Source organism: Prunus avium, chromosome 5 (assembly GCF_965620075.1).
Source record: "Prunus avium chromosome 5, drPruAviu1.hap1.1, whole genome shotgun sequence".
Lineage (NCBI taxonomy): Eukaryota > Viridiplantae > Streptophyta > Magnoliopsida > Rosales > Rosaceae > Prunus > Prunus avium.
In genome coordinates this window covers 30,267,345-30,286,515 of record NC_142288.1, presented here as the reverse complement: position 1 = coordinate 30,286,515, position 19,171 = coordinate 30,267,345, and the positions used below count along the sequence as shown (strand labels likewise).

Below are 19,171 nucleotides of genomic sequence, written 5' to 3'. Positions count from 1 at the left end.
GCTGTTTAGGAAGGAGAGAGGAGAGAGAACAAGTTGAGGGACTCATTCTAGTACAACCGTTTCACTTACAATTGCTTTTCACGAAATCCAACGGTGTTCTCATATAAGGTTCTCATATAGTTGTTCTCACTAGATCCTGACCCACTTTGTCATAGTCCAAATTTGAGCTCATATGTCATGGTAAAGCGATGAGTTTTACTCGTGACATCGTTATTTTCTAATCAACCGGTCATGGGCTCAAACCTGAGCTCGAAGCCCAAACTTGCAGCTTTCCGAGTTTGCCCTTTGTGCGCGCGTCTCACCAACTCCTCTTCAATTACTTCCGCCACCTGTTCTCCAACTCCTCTTCAATTTATTAATGAAGTTCACATCAAGGACATGCTAATTCTTTCTGTCTTATGGAGATGTGTATCTACTACCTAGAATGAATTAATGCAAATGCCTATGGGTCTTTCAAAAGTACTAAATTAATTAATGACGTTTCAATCAATCACATGGTTTTGTTTTGTATTAAGGAGAACTCTAGAATGCAATCATAAAAATGGAGCATCCACATTGGGAAAATTCAAAAGACTGACAAAAAGAATTCACATATATGATATCAGTGATGATGCTCAAGGAAATCGAACTTATTGAAAACCAAAACAAAGAAAATTTGGCCAACAAACTATCAAGGAATTAATGTGTGTTCTTAAATTGGCATTTTAAAGTTAGATACGTACACAGGGCCGGTCTTGAGATTTTGAAGGCCCTGTGCGAACCTTAAACTGAGACCTCACATAAGCTAACACAAACTTACACCATTATGTAATGCCATAAAATAAATGTTTTTTCTTCTTCTTAAAGTGACTAAAGTACCCCTACTTCTAAGGGCAAAATTGAAATTTCACAAAAGAATTGAATTTGATTAAATCGATTAAATTGGATCAGGGATGTTACACCTTTTGAATAATCACCATGATTGTGACAATGAGTCTTTGTCATAATAGATCATATTCAGATATTAAATGTTTTTTAACACCTAATTTATTTTGTATCAATATTCCAAGAACATCATTAATTGGATGCGACTTTTTTGGTTGAGTTAGTTGGATGCATTATTTTTGCAAAATTAAATATCTTTTTAACACCTAATTTATTTTGTATCAATATTCCAAGAACATCATTAATTGGATGCAACTTTTTTGGTTGAGTTAGTTGGATGCATTATTTTTGCAAAATTAATGCATCTGAGCATATATAAAAAAAATCGTGTACCACTTTGCTAACCACATTTTTAATTGAGGTGAGCCCTATATATGGAAGTCTTATCTCTATGGGCACTTGAAAATAAAAAAATATACATGAGTAATTAAAGAGCTAGCGTCAAGTCAATGATGGGGACATACGCACATGACAAGCAATGTTTGCACATAGGAATATAGATATTATTGGGGCAATTAGAATATATTCTTGCTGAAGAATATATATAGTCATGCATGTAGTTGAAAGATTCGGTGTCATCATTTGAGGAATGAGGTGCTTAGTCGTTGGATCTATTTCAATGAAATCATGTGGTTGAGATTGATTTAAGTGTTTAAACTTGTTTGTGTCTAATGACTTGCCAAAAACCCACATGTACGTACGCTTTACTACATAGCAAGGCTACTGTAACTCGTCCACGTGTTATAATATGGATGGGCAATATGGTTAATATTTCCCACTTTTATGATATAATATCAATAAATATCCACTTATATATTCTAACAAATGAGTTATACCATGTGACATACTCTCATACTACGTACACTATAATTACTCACACTTAAAGCATCCACAATGGGGTCCCCAAACCACCTTCTCAGACAAATTTTAGAGAGGAATTGGAAAAATACAACTCCAACCATGCTCCCTATTCACCTCCTAAAATAGAGAGACCTCTAGGAACTCCTAAATCTAAGGAGAGAGAAAGAACTCCTAGTAGCTCCTTATAATTTAATGATGTTTCGTTTTATGCATAGTTTAAACTTTTAATTAATACAAACTATTTTTATTTTATTTTATAGAGATGATAACCAATCATATTGAATTAAAAAATAACTATAGTATTTATGACTTCCTAATTTAGGGAGTATGATTGGAGTTCAAATTTTATAGAGTTCCTAAATAACTTTTGTGTGTTTTTAGCTAAATTTTAACTAAATAATAAGGAGCATGACCTTTGCCTACATAATTACTGACTAATTCCTTGTGATCGGGTATTTATTATTTCAGTATGTGGTTGTGAAAGTAGTTGGGATATTGAATGTTGGTGTTGACATTGGACAAGCTGCTTTAAACAGTGGTTGCAACATTATGTGATTGAGAGACAGCATAGCAGTTTTTATCTTTCAATGAAAACAATAAGTTTCAAAAAAAATCAAACCAAAATTTTAATTTGACCCTAATTGTCATTATGGTGGTTTTACTGCTAGCTAGGTCACATTTGCATATGACTCTGTTCTTTAAAGAAATTTTACTGGTCCTTTACGTAATAAATTTTGAACTATAATTTTTATAAAAAAAATTTATCAAATGATTAAAAAAGAGAGCCAAGGAGAGATATTGGTGATGATTATTACTTACAAAAAATAACGTGTTTGCCTTTTTAATTATTATGATTATTAATTGTTGTTACCAAAAAAACCAAAAAAAAATAACTAAAACTATGATTGATCTACACAAGCGGGTTTTGAAGTCGCGTCCTGAATGGAAGTTGAGGCCCTGCAAACCAATACAACTAGAAATGTCTTTGTGTCAAAAATTTGCTCGCTAAGTATATATATACATTTATTAATATATACATATATTATACACATAAAAAAATTCGGGGGCCCTCAAAAATCAGGGGCCTTGTGCGGTGGCACCACTTGCACACCCTCAGGGCCGCCCTTGTACGTACACACAGTCTAGTTTTGCAGACCCTCCAATAATTATATGGTTTTTCAAGAGAGATTAATTTTTTCAGCCGATGTGGTTTTCAGGTGCTTAATTTGCTTCCTTCTTTGATCTAGCTTGGTTATGAAATGAAACCCAGCGCATGTTATCTTCCCTAAGATTAAGAATGACCTGGGCTTCAGCCCTTTCTGTACGTGTGTCGTCTCTGTCTACAAATTTTAAAGAAAAAACAAGCTCATCAGGACTATAAATATTAGGGTTATCTTCTTTTTTTTCTTTGATTTATTTGTTTGTAGCACCATACTTGCCTTTTTAACTAATTCTATTCATGTACGTTTGAGAGTCTCAAAGTTATCCATTCTGCACTTGCAGAAAGGAAAATTAATTAGTTGGATCAGTAAATGTTTAATTTGGCAGGCAGGGAAAAAAAAGAAGAAGGAAAAGATGCCAACTTAACTAGCAATATTATTGTGCTAAGGAGGAGGATGTTGAGGAGGATAATGTAAATTAAAGCGATAGATTTTGCTTGAAGCTGTGCTGTGTAAAAGGAAACCTACCATGCATTATGCATACGTGACACGTATGTAATTAAAGTAAACATCTCAAATCTCAACAACTTTGTTGTTCAATCCTAATTAATGACATCCCTTATTATAATTGATAACTGGCTATCCTATCGATGGCCCATAAGTACAAGTAGTAGAAAATACTAGGCTAAACTTTGTTTTATTTGAACACGTGAAGCACGCTCAAGTTTGTTTCATATGAAGAATATTATTACTTCAATTGTAGGAGAAATTTATATGCTTTGAGTGCACCACATGACTGGTTATGATTTTGGACCCGGCTCACTCGCCCAAAATCAACCACCTCTGTCACTTAAAAGGCCCAAAAGTGTATTCCAATTTTATATTAGCAGCCCAAAATGAACAATATCATATCACGGGCACTAATAATATTTTGGTCCATCACTTAAAACCCAAAATTAATTTAACCCAAAAATTTTTTAAGTTAACTCTTAATTACTTGAACTATAAACTTCATGCACAAACCATATAGTTAAGTCCAACCCCAAAAAAAATAAAAAATAAAAAAAATAAAAATATATATATATATATAGTTAAGAGGAAATAATTGAAGAAACTATATATAAAAATAAACAACACATTTGAAATGAATTTAATAGCTTCACACAAGAAATTGAAATATAAATTCATGTCTTCTTTTCTTTTTTTTCCTTTAATTTAGTTGTTTGTAGGATATAAATTAAAAAGAATCATCCACTGTTCATCACCACTTTCATTTTTAACTTCTATTCATGTAGTTTTCCTAGTTTGCCCTTGCGTGCGCGTCTCTCCAACTCCTCTCTAATTATTTCCTCTAGTTGTTCTCCAACTCCTCTTCAATTTATTAATGAAGTTGACATTAAGGATATGCTAATACTTATGTCTTATGGAAATGTCTATCTAGAATGAATTGATGCAAATGCCTATATGTCTAAATTAATTAATGACGTTTCAATCAATCACATGATTTTGTTTTGTATTAAGGAGAAGTCTAGAATGCAATCATAAAAATGGAGCATCCACATTGAGTAAATTCAAAGACTGACAAAACGAATTCACATATATAATATCTTATCAGTGATGCTCAAGGAAATCCAACTTATTGAAAACCAAAACAAAGAAATTTTGGTTCTGATGAAATGAAACCCAGCACATGTTATGTTCCCTAAGATTAAGAATGACCTGGGCCTTCAGCCCTCGCTGTTCAGTCCTAATTAATGACATTATTATAATTGATAAATGGCTATGGCCCATAAGTACATGTAGTAGAATGTAGTAGAAATTACATAATCAAGTTCACATTACAATAGAGAATAAAATACTAGGCTTAACTTTGTTTTATTCGAAGACGTGAAGCACGCGTTCGTTTGTTTTATTTCAAGAATATTATTACTTTACCTTTCAAAACTGCCACCTGGCTTGACTTATTTTGCTGGCTTCAATTTTCTCTGTTTCGCTTTCGCGGGCCAACCCAACTATGGATGCGTACAGCAAGAACAATAAGCGAAAGCTGCATGCATGGTTTGGGTTTGCTTCACTATAAATAGCACAGCAGGTTGGAGCTAGGAAAAGCAATAAGCAACGAGAGAGAAAGAAAGAGAGAAGTGAGTTTACATTTGTATATGTTGTGTCGATACAGCTGCACCAAAATGGATTCAGTTGCATCCTCAACTTGTGATACTCGCAAGTGCACGAGCCGTTTGGTAGTATAGCATATGTAAGTGCGAGGTCGATCCCACGAGGATTGGTGATTGAATGATCCAATTCATTTCTCCTACACAAAACAGAAATGAAAAAGAAAGGAAATAAATAAAACAAGGAAGAAAGAAAATAACTAACTCAAGCAGATAAGTTCCCAAGTTCAATTAGATTAACGGATTGATTCTAGCTAATGTATGATTAAGCCATGGTGTTTGGTCATAACCTTGTGTTCCTAATTCCCTAATTTGATCATTTGTTGTCTAACCTAAAATTAAGCATTAGGAACCCATTAAGCATAGAAGAACAATTTAAACAACCAAGCATGTATCTAATCCCTGTTGTCGAATGTCCATACATACTCTTCCTATTCATAGTTCAATTCGAATTAAAGCATGGTGTATACTCTTAATTCAAACCAAGATAGCTAACATGCAAGCCTAAATGGTGATCAATCATTCAAACTAGCATATTAACTTATAAGCATAATGAATAAGAACATGAACCATAATTGAAACTTGGAAACTAATCAAACTTGAAACTAAAGAAAAGAATTTACATAACAATGAAAATTAAAGTAGAACTTGGAAAGACTTAAAGGAAAATTTAGTAAAAGGATTTTTGTTACAATCAATTGAGAACTAGAAAGGAAAATTAAGAGAATTTGAGGGAGAGAAGGGAAGGGAGCTCTAGAGAAGTGTTTGAGAGCTCCCCCCCTTGGGGTGTTTGAGAAGTTTAGAGAATTTGATGAAGGAATGGGAGAAGTGTTTGAGAACATGGGGAATTTGGAAGAGAATGGGAATTGTGTTTGGGAACTTTGTGGATTTTGGAAGAGAGAGTGTTTGGAAAATTGGAGAACTTTGAGAACTTTGGAAGGGAAGAGACATGTGTTTAAGGAATTGGAGAATGCTTGGAAGAGAATAGAGAAGTGTTTGGGAAGTGTTTGAAGATTTAGTAAAAGGATCATATTACAACAATTGAGAACTACAAAGGGAAATTAAGAGAATTTGAGGGAGATAAGGGAAGGGAGCTCTAGAGAAGTGCTTGAGAGCTCCCCCCCTTTGGGTGTTATTACAAGCTTAGAGAACTTCCCTATTTATAGGCCTAGGGGAAGTGAAAATCAGAATTCAATAAGACTAATGCATACAACACTTGAATTATAAAATCTGAAATGGTTGATGCACTTGTATTAGAAAATCTGAAATGGGTGATGCACTTGTATTAGAAAATCTTGAATTGGTTGATGCACTTCACCACTAAATCCCACCAGCAGCCCTAGCTCATCTTCATGTCACCATGACCAAGCTTCCAACCAGAAATGATAGCTCATACCTAGCTCACCATGACCAAGCATCCAACCAGCACATGCTGAGGTCAGCATGACCAGCAACTTCAAGGGCTTACAACTTGGGCTTCTCTTAATCAAATTAGGACTTTAAGCACTCTAAATTGAAGTTCAGAATGTCTTCTTTCCAGCCATATGTTATTTGGGCCAATCCAAGGTCGGAGGAAGAAGTTAAGGCCGAAACAAATTGCTAACTCATTTTCCGCGCTGATAAGATCCATCCTGAGCATGGTTCTGTGTTTGCTAGGTAACGGACTCCAGATTTATCCAATGGGGCTGAATTTTGGATATGTTATAGTAAACACCAATTGGAACAACTGTCATGAAGAATGTGGCCTCATTCGAGCTATGTAGGTTGTTGAAACAATGCTTGCAATATGACCTACGGAACTGGACTGGCAGGGGGCTGTAGCCAAAATGAGTTTGTCTTTAAGCTCTTCATCCATTCATCCAAATTAGGCCTTAACATGCTTGAATTGCATGAATTATGCTCTCTAAAGCCATCATTATTACCTAAAGCTCAATGAACTGAAAGATAAACACAAAAAGGATTAAAAGCACAAGTTTAACTCAAAAACATAACCAAATCATAAGTTAAAAGGGTACAAAATGATATGTAATTTATGCACCGATCAAATACCCCCTGTTGGCGCTAAATCTTGAATAGATAGAGATGAGTGCAACTTACAAGAGATGTGGACGATCTAGGAGATCGATTGAGTTGTAAATGGAGATTCCTCCTGTCTTCAGATGCTGATCCTGAATAGAAGATAAGCGAAGCTCGTGAGGTCTATGGAACCGGTGTGGAACCAGCCTAAGACCCTCCGATGCTCAAGTAAGATTGTTTTTAAGAGCTCTTGCTGTTGACCATATAGAAGTATAAAAGTCAAGCTGAAAAGTCTTACCCCTGTATTGTAGTGGGAGGGGCATACTTATAGAGGGCATTTAGTATGCTTGTGGTGTTCATTTCCGATGTGGGACTCGTGGGAGGGCCCTGTGAGGTTGACACGAGTCCTTAGATATTTCAGGCGGGTGCTCCGAGGTTGATTCTGCAGAATCGGTAGGGGATACCGATTGTAGGCTGTGTTGGGCCCTGTAATGATCTTTTGCTGCTTTGAGACAATATCATCAGTAGCCTATGCCGATTGTCCGAGGCCTTGGGTGCTTGGGCGAGTTTATGAGATCCACGTGTCGTTGTACGAGTGGAGGGTCAGATATGGTACAAACAGTAGTCCCCCAAGTTGCCGATTGAGAAGCTTCTCGGTTGGGGACTTGAATCTGTCCTCGGCATTCTGACCCGGACACAATGGTCCCATAATTGCCGATGGTGGTATGTAGTCCCCCAAGTGCCCAAGGGAGGGAGCTTGGATAGGAGACGGCATGATGTGCCGGTTGTTGCAAAGGGGCGAGTGAAAACTCATGAATATGCGGCTGCCGTTCGGCACGAGAGGTGAGTGAGAACTCATCAATGTGCGCCTGCCGTTCGGCACGAGAGATGAGTGAGAACTCATCAATGTGCGCCTGCCGTTCGGCACGAGAGGTGAGTGAGAACTCATCAATGTGCGCCTGCCGTTCGGCACGAGAGGTGAGTGAGAACTCATCAATGTGCGCCTGCCGTTCGGCACGAGAGGTGAGTGAGAACTCATCAATGTGCGCCTGCCGTTCGGCACGAGAGGTGAGTGAGAACTCATCAATGTGCGCCTGCCGTTCGGCACGAGAGGTGAGTGAGAACTCATCAATGTGCGCCTGCCGTTCGGCACGAGAGGTGAGTGAGAACTCATCAATGTGCGCCTGCCGTTCGGCACGGGAGATGAGTGAGAACTCATCAATGTGCGCCTGCCGTTGGTTAGTGGAGTTGTGCTCGAAGGTGGCTAGATCTGCCACGTTCGGGAAGTTGAAGCGTCTCCGAGGATTGGAAGCGTTGCAACTGACGTTTGGTCTCTCCCATGCATGCGTGACACGTGTCGGCATGGCTGTGAAGAGCCGCGTCGTTTCGTATCCCGATGCGTCGCTTCGCTTCCCGATGCTAAATCGGCCTTATAAATGTGAGGAGAAGACGAGAGTACAAATACTTGGAAATTTTGAGAGCAAAGAGAGCTTGTGAGAGGCGATTTCCGGCAACCGTGCTGAGGCTGAGCAGGCGATTTCCGGCAAGTTTGAACAAGGCGGAGGCGATTTCCGACGAACTTGAGCCACCGTGCAAACAAGGTATGTTGCCGTGCTTTCGTATTCCCATGGATCAAAGTGTTGAATTGCAAGAATTTATGTTTGAACAAGCATGAACACGCATGAACACGTATGAACGTAGTGTTTTTAGGAGGTAGAATAGGATTTGGATTCTAGCACAGCCCTTAGTGTACGTTCGTGTGTTGTTTGTAGATGTCAGATACCGAATCCGAGCGTAGGCGTAGTCCGAGGGCATACGAGGATGAGTCGTCCTCGGGGAGTTCTGCCGAAGAGAGTGGGAGTTCTGAATCTGCGAGCTCTTCGAGCTGTGAGATAGTGGAGGGGGCAGGAGGGCATGCCGAGGCTGGGGGTACTTCAACGAGGGTGCCTGGGGGTGATGAGCCTTCGACCTCGGGTCGTGAGGCCGATGGGGGTGGTGTCTCTGTTGCCGTTCCCGGGGAAGGGGTACTGAGGGTCGTCAGGGGTAGGCAACGGATCCCGATGGCGAAGCCCACGGAACCTGTGTTCGGAGTAGATGACTTAGAGCCGAACACACTGACCGAATCCGAGTTGGCGAAGATTCGGTCGGAGTACAACATTCCGGAATCGGTAGGGATGCGAATTCCGGAGCCCTTAGAGTCGCTAAGTGACAATGACAAGGGGGTGGTCTTCTTCACAGATGTGTTTAAGCATGGCCTTCGGCTGCCGTTAAAGCATTCGGTGCAGAAGATCCTGGCGGCGATCGGTTATGCGCCAGGGCAGTATAACCCAAATTTTTGGATTACGCTGCTCGGGACGATCACGGCGTTCAGCTTGGCCGGTGAGGGGGAGCCAAGCTACGAACAGTTCGCCCAGCTGTACAGTGTGACGAGGGCGAAGAGTGCCGATCATGGAGGGTGGGTTCAGTCCAACTGTCTCTCGGCAGGGCAGCGTGGGCACTTTGTGGTGGGGGTGCCGAGCTCTCAAAAGACGTGGCGCAAGCGTCGAGTGATTGTCTCCGGTGATTGGGAATCGGCACCCGGAGTTATCGTTGAGAGGAGGATTCCTACGTCCTTCCAGACAGTCGGTAGGGTAGAACCTGCCGTTCGGCAGGGTTAATAGTGGGGTTTTTTTTTTTTTTTTTTTTTTTTTTTTTTTTTTTTTTTTTGGGTACTGACCGTTGGTATTTTGGTTTCAGTGTCCTTGAAACGGCCGGCCGCACCGATCAGAGAGATTGAAGCAATCGAGAGGGTGAGAGCGAAGATTGCCGAAGAAGATCGGTTTTGTAAGGAGCTGCTCTACTTCCGGAATCTGTTCAAGGCAGGCCTGATCGGTAGGGCCGAACACGATCGGAGGGTGAAGGAGGAAGAGGAAGAAGAAAAAAGGCAAAGTAAGAGATGCCGTTCGGCAGGGTCGGTGTTTTTTTTTCTATGCTGCCGTTTCCTTTCTGACTTCGTGCCTTTCCTGTTTTGCAGTGGCAGGAGGGAGGCCTATGAGCGAGGCGACGAGGAGGCGTCTGGAGGGGCAAGGGGCGCCAAAGACGAAGAAGGTTCAGTCCCCCGGGCCGAAGAAGAGAAAGACGGCAGGGCCAGCGGGAGGGACGTCGGCTGATGAGCAGACGGTGGCTGACCGCCGGAGGGAGAAGAGGGCGGCGGAGGCAGAGGTCGTTCGGGAGGCCCACCTCCAAATGACGGGCAAACGGCAGATCGAGGGTCCCATCGATGTGACGCCGTTGCCGAAACGGCCAAGGGGCCCGAACGAGGGGACATCGGTGTTGATCCCTGATGATGAGGTGGAGGGAGAGGAGGGACCGGTTAACATCGCGTGTCCTCGGAAGGCTGTGCCGTTCATCAACTGTATGATTGACGGTGCTCAGATGGAGCTGGCTGAGCTGGAGCAACTGTCAACGAAGACGTTGCGTGAACAAACCGGTCGGGCCTTCCGTCTCCAAGCAGCGGTAAGTGTAGGATTTGTAGCTTAAGGATACTTTGATTCGGCATGTATTAGTGTGTCCGTTGGTGTGGCAGGCTAATATGGACATGTGGCTCTGCGCGAAGCGAGCTGTGAATGCTGCCGAACGGTACCAAAAGAGATTTGAAGAGGGCCGTTCGAAGATCGCTGATGCCGGAAAGATGCTGCAGGAGGCGGACCAGCGTGCCGAGGAGAATGCGGCGAAAATTGCTGAGCTGGCGTCGAAGCTGGCGGCGGCCGAGCTGGACGTGATGGCTGCCCATGAGGCGAAGGCAGCGGTAGAGGTGGCGATGGATGCGGCCGAGCGGTCGCATGCCAGGGAGCTGGTAGAGGAGAAGGCGAAGGCCGTTGCGGACTACCGATCGTCGGAGGAGTTTACACGTTTGGTGGATAGAGAGGTCATGGAGCAATGTGACGACTTTCTCTATCGAGTCAAACGGTATAATGCTGACAAGAAGCTGAACCTGAACTTCCTCCGGGATCCACCACCGCTGCCGGAAGGGGTGACCGAAGAGATGGTGGAGGCCTACAAGGGCGAGGATGCCGAGGCCGAGGAAACCGACGACACCGATTCAAGCAGTGGGGAGGAAGGTCATCCCGGGCCGAGGGCTGCCGTTACGTCTACTGCCGAGCCGACGACTGATCCTGTGCCTGCGTCAACTGATGTCGATGTTGTAGCGACCGAAGCCGATCCACCCACCTCGTAGACTTGTTGTTTTTAACATTTTTGAGCGTGCCGAACGGCGTATTGTAAAGACAGATGGCCCTTCTGTGGCCCCTTATTTATCAATGTTCAGTTTGTTTCGGGTTAATGTGCCATGTCCCTTAATCCTGTATGTGCGCATGTCGTATGTAGAGTATGTTTGACATAATATTGCTGAATGGTAGTGCCGTATGTATAGAATAGGGAGTTCCAAATTAAACCGATTACAAAAGTTGATGACCGAAGGTGACGACCGAAGGTATGATACAGAGGTGATGACCGAAGGGGCGTTCACTTGTAGTAATATTTGAGATGTTCTATATTCCAAGGGTGGCCGAGGGTTTGGCCATCGGTACCACGCAAACGGTAAGTGCCTGGGCGGCAGATGGTGACAACTTCGTAAGGACCTTCCCAAGATGGACCGAGGGTGCCGTCGTTGGAGTCCTTGGTGGCGAGGGAGATTTTGCGTAGTACCCAGTCCCCTACTTTAAACGATCGGCGTCTGACGCGCGAGTCGTAGTAGCGGGAAGTCCGTTGTTTGTAGGCGGCATTCCGAAGCTGAGCCTGGGAACGGTGTTCCTCAATGAGGTCCAGGTTGAGAGTGAGCTGGGCTTCGTTTTGCTCTGGCTCGTAAGATGCCGTTCGGCACGATGGTGCGTTGATCTCGACTGGAACAACGGCTTCGGAACCGAAGGCAAGGGAAAATGGCGTCTCGCCAGTCGACCGTCGATAGGAGGTATTAATGGCCCATAGCGCTTCCGGAAGGAGATCGGGCCAAGCTCCTTTAGCTGTCCCAAGCTTTTTCTTCAGCGTCTTCTTGATGATCTTGTTGATTGCTTCGACTTGGCCGTTCGACTGCGGATGTGCTGGGGAGGCGAAGAACAGGTTGATGCCAAATCGGTGGCATAGGTGCCGGAACTGAGAGGAGTCGAATTGTTTTCCGTTGTCGGTGATTATTGCGTTCGGGAGGCCGAATCGACAAATGATATTCTTCCATACGAAATGTTCAACCCTGGCTGCAGTGATTGTTGCCAAAGCTTCGGCTTCGGTCCACTTGGTAAAGTAGTCGACGGCGACGATGGCGAATTTGACCTGTCCCTTGCCCTGGGGCATAGGGCCGATGAGGTCTAAACCCCATTGGGCAAAGGGCCATGGGCTAACAATCGGAGAGAGTGGTTCGGCAGGCAGCTTTGGAACGGAGCCGAAACGCTGGCATTGATCGCACTTCTGGACCAGGGTGGTGGCATCGGCATGGAGAGTCGGCCAGTAGTACCCTTGCCGAATGGTCTTGAAAGCCAATGATCTAGCCCCAGAATGGTCCCCACAGGCCCCCTCGTGAATCTCTTGTAGGACGTAGTTTCCCTGCTGCGGGGTCATGCACCGAAGCAATGGTAAGGAGTGACCACGCCGATAGAGAATCTGATTCAGAAGGAGGTATCGTGCCGATCGGCGGCGGATAGTCGTTGCTTCAGGTTTGGGGCCAGGCAACGTGCCGTTGGCGAGGTAGGCGTGGATAGGATCCATCCAACTTGGATCCTGCCGAACGGCATGTACTTCGAGGTCGGTGGTACTGCGCCGAGTGAGGACCTCGATCGGCACACGGCGCCCTATGTTGTCGTCGATCGCTGATGCAAGGCGTGATAGAGCATCGGCGTGGCTGTTCTCGGATCTGGGGATCTGTTGAACTTGGTACGCAGTGAAGTGGTGCAGCAATCGGCGAGCGTGTGTCAAGTAGGCAACCATCGAAGTGTCCTTGGCTTCAAATTCAGTCAGTATCTGGTTCACGACAAGTTGTGAGTCGCTACAGATCCTGAGTTGCTGAGCTCCCATGTCTTTAGCGAGCCGAAGGCCGGCCAACAGAGCTTCATATTCGGCTTCGTTGTTGGAAGTCCGGAATTGGAATCGGATGGCATATTCGATGGTTGTCTGGTCAGGGGCCTTGAGTACCAAGCCGGCTCCGCTGCCCTGTCGGTTGGACGAACCGTCCACGTAGAGAGTCCAAAGTGGAATTGACGGATTAAAGATTCCTTCGGTCGGGTGGGCGACTGGTACCGTCGAAGATGAATCGGATGCGGCGTCCTTCGAAACTGGCCCCTCGGACGCGGTTAACTCAGAGATGAAATCGGCTACAGCCTGTCCCTTCTCGGCAGGACGAGGGTGGTAGCGGATGTCGAATTCGCCGAGCTCGATGGCCCATTTGACTAGCCGACCGGATGTCTCCGGTCTCTGGAGTATCTGGCGCAGAGGCTGATTGGTGAGGACGGTAACACTGTGAGCCTGAAAGTATGGCCGAAGCTTGCGTGCTGAAAGGACGAGAGCGTAGGCGAGTTTTTCGAGCTCGGGGTACCGAATCTCAGCGTCTTGCAAAGCATGGCTAATGTAGAAAATGGGGAGTTCGATGCCGTTCGGCTTGCGAATGAGCACAGAGCTAAGTGCCGTTGCCGAAACCGAGAGGTAGAGGATGAGGTCTTCGCCGGGGAGAGGAGTGGATAATAGGGGTGCTCTGCTCATGTAGGCCTTAAGATCTTGGAAGGCGCGATCGCATTCGGCAGTCCAGACAATCTGCCGTTTGCTTCCTTTGAGGGCTTTGAAGAATGGAGCGCACCGATCGGTAGCCTTGGAGATGAACCGGGCTAGAGCGGCGACACGCCCAGTCAGACTCTGAATGTCCTTTGGTGTCTTCGGGACCTGCATGTCGAGTAATGCCTTGATTTTTTCAGGGTTGGCCTCGATTCCTCGTTGGCTGATCATGAAGCCGAGAAATTTGCCCGAGGAAACGCCGAAGGCACACTTGCTCGGGTTGAGGCGCATGTTGTACTTTTTTAAGACGCCGAACATGAGCGAAAGGTTGTGGAGATGAGAATCGGCCGTTCTGCTCTTGACCAGCATATCGTCCACATAGACTTCCATCGAGGTGCCAATGAGGTCGGAAAAAATTTTGTTGACCAAGCGCTGGTATGTCGCCCCAGCGTTCTTCAGGCCGAACGGCATGACGTTGTAGCAGTAAAGTCCCTTGTCGGTGATGAATGCCGTGTGTTCGCGATCGGTAGGGCTCATGAATATTTGGTTGTAGCCTGAGTATGCATCCATGAAGCTGAGAAGTTCATGGCCTGCCGTGGCATCCACCATCTGATCGATCCGTGGCAGAGGAAAGCTGTCCTTTGGGCAAGCCTTGTTTAAATCGGTATAGTCTTGACACATTCTCCAGGCGCCGTTTGATTTTTTGACTAAAACCGAATTTGCCAGCCAAATTGGGTAGGTTACTTCCTGGATGAAGCCGATAGTCTTCAGTTTGTCTACTTCGAGCCTCATTGCCTCATACCGTTCGGCATCGTAGGCCCGCCGTTTCTGCCTGATGGGTTTGAAAGTGGGGCAGATGCTGAGCTTGTGGCTGATGACACTCGGGGCGATGCCGGGCATATCGTCGTATGACCAGGCGAAGACTTCTGCATTGGTTTGCAGGAAGGTGATAAAATCGGCCCTGAGTGCCGGACTCAAGGTTGTACCGATTCGAACTTGTCTGTCCGGTTGTGCTTCGGAGAGGGTGACTGGTTCTAAATCTTCGGCGGGTTGCGCTTGCGGGGTTACAGTCTCATCTCGGGGGTCATCTGGTTTGTCCGTCCCCCTGCCGTTCGGTACGCCCAAGCTGGTGGCGACCGAGTATGTTTCGCGAAGCGCAGCCCTTGCCGATTCCTTGGTTGCCGAAACGTAACACGTCCGTGCACTCAATTGGTCCCCTCGCACTTGGCCGACGCCAGCGTGTGTGGGGAACTTGAGGAGGAGCATGTGTGGTGACAGCATGGCCTTCATTTTTGTGAGCGCCGTCCTGCCGATGATAGCGTTGTATGCCGTTGGGCAGTCGACCACTAGAAAATGGGTGTAGAGGACCGTTCGTCTGGGGATGGTACCGACAGCGAACGGGAGCTGGACACTGCCGATTGGTTCAACCACGTCGCCAGAGAAGCTCAGGAGAGGGGTGATATCCTTGTTCAGATGCCGAGGGTCCACGCCGAGGGCGTTGAAAGCGTCGGCGAATAGCACGTTGACCGAACTGCCGGTGTCGATGAGGATTCGGCCTACGTCGAAATCCGATATATCAGCCCGTATGATCATAGGATCAGAGTGGGGGAAGATGATGCCTCGCTCTTCTTCTTCAGAAAAGGTGATAGGTTCCCAACCGTTGCGTTGAATTTTGTCATTGCGTCCTCCCACCACGCTGAGGATTTGTGGATGCCGTACGGCACGAACGTAGTTTTTTACGGATCGGTTGCTGGCTTCGGCAATAGGCGCCCCTCCACTGATCATATTGATCTGCCGATTCAATGAGTTATCCGTTGCTGGCTTGGTGTTTAAATACTGATCCAGCTTTCCGTCATTGATGAGGCGTTCAACGATTTTGCGCAGCGCGATGCATGATTCCGTATCATGGCCGTTGTATTGGTGGTACCGGCAGAAGACACCGGTGTCTTTTTCGCTCTGGCGAGGGAGTTTCCGATTGTTCGGCTTCGGTATCATATCCCCTTCGGTCAGGAGAACTTGCTCATAAGTGGTGTTGAGCAAAGTGAAGATTTCGTCTGGCCGATTCCCCTTGTGGTTGCCCTTCTTGTTGTTGTCCTGCCATTCCCGGAAGTTGTCCTTCCGCTTGTTTCGCTGAGTGGAAAAAGCAGGGACAGGGGGTGCCGTTCGGTAGGGGGCCTGGTTTGCCGATCGGTCAACCGGGAATCGGTCGTAGTTCTGCGTTGGAGGCTGATCGGTCAACGCCGTTTTGTTTATTGGGGTCGAAGCCGATCCCTTGGAGTTGAAATGCTCAGCCTTGGCGTGGATAGCCGCCTGTTTCATTAATTCGGAGTAGGTGGTCCAGTTGCTGCTGTGGACCAAATAACGAAACTGAGACGACCGAAGGCCGCTTTTGAAGGCACCGAAGGCCGCCCTGTCGTCAGTTTCCGGACATCTGGAGTACTCATGGCTGAACCTAGCCGCATATTCCCTCAACGGCTCATCGTCTTGCTGCCGAACGGTATATAGATCATCGGCGGAATATAGGCGATCGGTCTGAATCATAAAATGGTTGAGGAAGGTTTGCTTCAACTGATTGAAATTGTCGACCGTGTCTGGCTCCATCCGATAGAACCAATTCAGAGCAGCTCCGGTCAGGGTGGAGGGGAATAGCAAACATTGGCCTTCGTCCGTCAGTCCTTTGCAACCCAGAGCTGATTGGAAGGTATGAATGTGGGTAACGGGATCTTCGACCCCCGAATAAAACGATATGCGGAGTGCTTGGACCTCCTTCTCGTGTCTGAATGTCCGGATTCGATTGGTGAACGGCCCTGGCTGTACCGTTCCCCATGTTGGTGTCCGAGCCTGGTCTTGTTCCTTCTCGATGCGAGTCATCTTCTGTAGGAGGAGACGAATAGTCGGATCGGTGGATGGAAGATCGTCACCGAAGGGTTCGATCGCTCGGTTCCTTGTGCGTTGGTCAGTATTGTGACCTCGCCTTCCTTGGTCTGCCGTTCGGCTGGGGCTTCTCTCGCAATTTCCTTTTCGCCGATCGTTGTCTGGGCTTGATCGGTGGCTGTGGCGTCGTGCAGAGGGCCCTGCCGATGAGATTGTGGTTCCTGGGGATGTTGGAACATAATCCGATTCGTCCGTCTCTTCCAGGCCGATCGCGCCGTACCTCTGGCGTAAGGGGGATTTTGGTCCAAGTACCTCCAGGCGTGGATCGTCTAGCTTCGCCCGGACCTGGATGGGCGATGACTGCCGTTCCCTGCGCCGATCGTTGATCCTCTCGCGGCAATCAGAATAAACGCGATATTCGGGATGGCGTTCCTTCGGAGTGGGCACGAACAGTCTTCGGGAGACAGTTGGTCCGTTCGCGGCCTGCTGCTTCCCTCTATCCTGGAAAGTGGGCTTTCGTACGCTTTTAAACGATTTCTCCTGCCGAAGGTGTGTGGCTGGTTCCCGATCGTTCTGCAACTGGGCGGAGAGTGTTTGTTGTTGATGCAGTTGCCTCTGGGTGTCATCCAGTTTGGAGGCGAGAACATTGTTGTGCTCCTGCATTCTTGCCATATCCTGCTGTAGGGTCTCCATCCGAGCCTCCAGGGTGGTCGGTCGAGCAGGTGTCTGAAGCAAGGGAGTTGGATTCGGCTCGCCAACGAGGCCGAGGATGGGGCCATCGGTAGGGAGGGCCGAAGATGGATTCATTTTTTGGTCTCAGAGTTCTTTGTTTTGAGATATGGGTTGATCGATAAGCGATTCCCACAGACGGCGCCAATCTGTTGGCGCTAAATCTTGAATAGATAGAGATGAGTGCAACTTACAAGAGATGTGGACGATCTAGGAGATCGATTGAGTTGTAAATGGAGATTCCTCCTGTCTTCAGATGCTGATCCTGAATAGAAGATAAGCGAAGCTCGTGAGGTCTATGGAACCGGTGTGGAACCAGCCTAAGACCCTCCGATGCTCAAGTAAGATTGTTTTTAAGAGCTCTTGCTGTTGACCATATAGAAGTATAAAAGTCAAGCTGAAAAGTCTTACCCCTGTATTGTAGTGGGAGGGGCATACTTATAGAGGGCATTTAGTATGCTTGTGGTGTTCATTTCCGATGTGGGACTCGTGGGAGGGCCCTGTGAGGTTGACACGAGTCCTTAGATATTTCAGGCGGGTGCTCCGAGGTTGATTCTGCAGAATCGGTAGGGGATACCGATTGTAGGCTGTGTTGGGCCCTGTAATGATCTTTTGCTGCTTTGAGACAATATCATCAGTAGCCTATGCCGATTGTCCGAGGCCTTGGGTGCTTGGGCGAGTTTATGAGATCCACGTGTCGTTGTACGAGTGGAGGGTCAGATATGGTACAAACACCCCCAAACCTAGATTTTGCTAGTCCTCGAGCAAAACAAAAGGAAAACAAAGATAAAAACAAACAAGAAGTTAATTAAACCACTTTCGTAGGTAACTCGATTGCATTTAGCATATGCAACAAGCCTTTAAACCTCTAGGCATCCCTAATAGGAGGAGTTGTGTCTCCTGAGGGTTTAACAGATACGATACCCACAAACGTTTTTCTAACTCTACAAAACAAAATGGTTAGAAAACTTATTAGATTTGTTAGTCCTTAAGCAAAATAAAAATAAAAATAATTATACAAACAAAAATAAAACCAAAAACCAAAAAAATAAATAAATAAAATAAATAAATAAAAACAAAACAAAAGTAAGACTCAAAACAATCTTCCCGAACATTTTCTGAAGAGAAATGACTCATGCACATGACTCAAAAGTTTTTAACAATAAAAACTCAATTTTAGACATTATTCACAAAGCGGCAAAGTTCAAAACATAATATGCTCAAAGTGTAGTAGTGTGATAGCCAAATGCAACAAATTCCCCAATCTTAGTTTTCACACAATTTCAAAAATCATACAAAGCACAAGTTCAACTTCAAATCTCACCAAAGTTGTCCTCTCACAAATGAATCACTCAGAAGAGGGCTATAATGCAACACTCAGTTATAAACATGAGATTAGAGTTAAACCATAAAGACTTAACTCAAAATAGAAAGATGAAGAACTTGCATTAATATGATCTCAAGAAGGATGCCAAACACTTAAAAGCAGAAAATGAATGCAATTCAACCACATGACATTTAAGATCAATTTAGGTCTTTAGTAAAGGTTGTAATTGGGCCAAGGGAGTAAGGTGAGTAAGAAATGAAAGGTATGGATAATACAAAGTCCAAGGAACTCGCAATGTAAGAGCATAAAATAATTGTTTACAAGACTTCGAATCATCACGATTAGATTTTTTCTTTTACATGATCAAAACTCCTTAT

The 19,171-nt window shown here is 45.4% G+C and overlaps 2 protein-coding genes across 3 annotated transcripts in view; one reads left to right on the top strand and one right to left on the bottom strand.

Moving 5' to 3' along the window:
- LOC148294662 (uncharacterized) overlaps positions 1–19,171 on the bottom strand; it is a 63,401-nt gene that overhangs the window by 12,424 nt on the left and 31,806 nt on the right. The gene's annotated exons all lie outside the window — the stretch shown is intronic.
- LOC148294663 (uncharacterized) lies at positions 9,167–11,439 on the top strand. Its single transcript, XM_088253518.1, has 3 exons — positions 9,167–10,060; positions 10,146–10,627; positions 10,698–11,439. Coding segments are annotated over exons 1-3 (1,134 nt in total). The 5' UTR covers positions 9,167–10,059; the 3' UTR covers positions 11,349–11,439.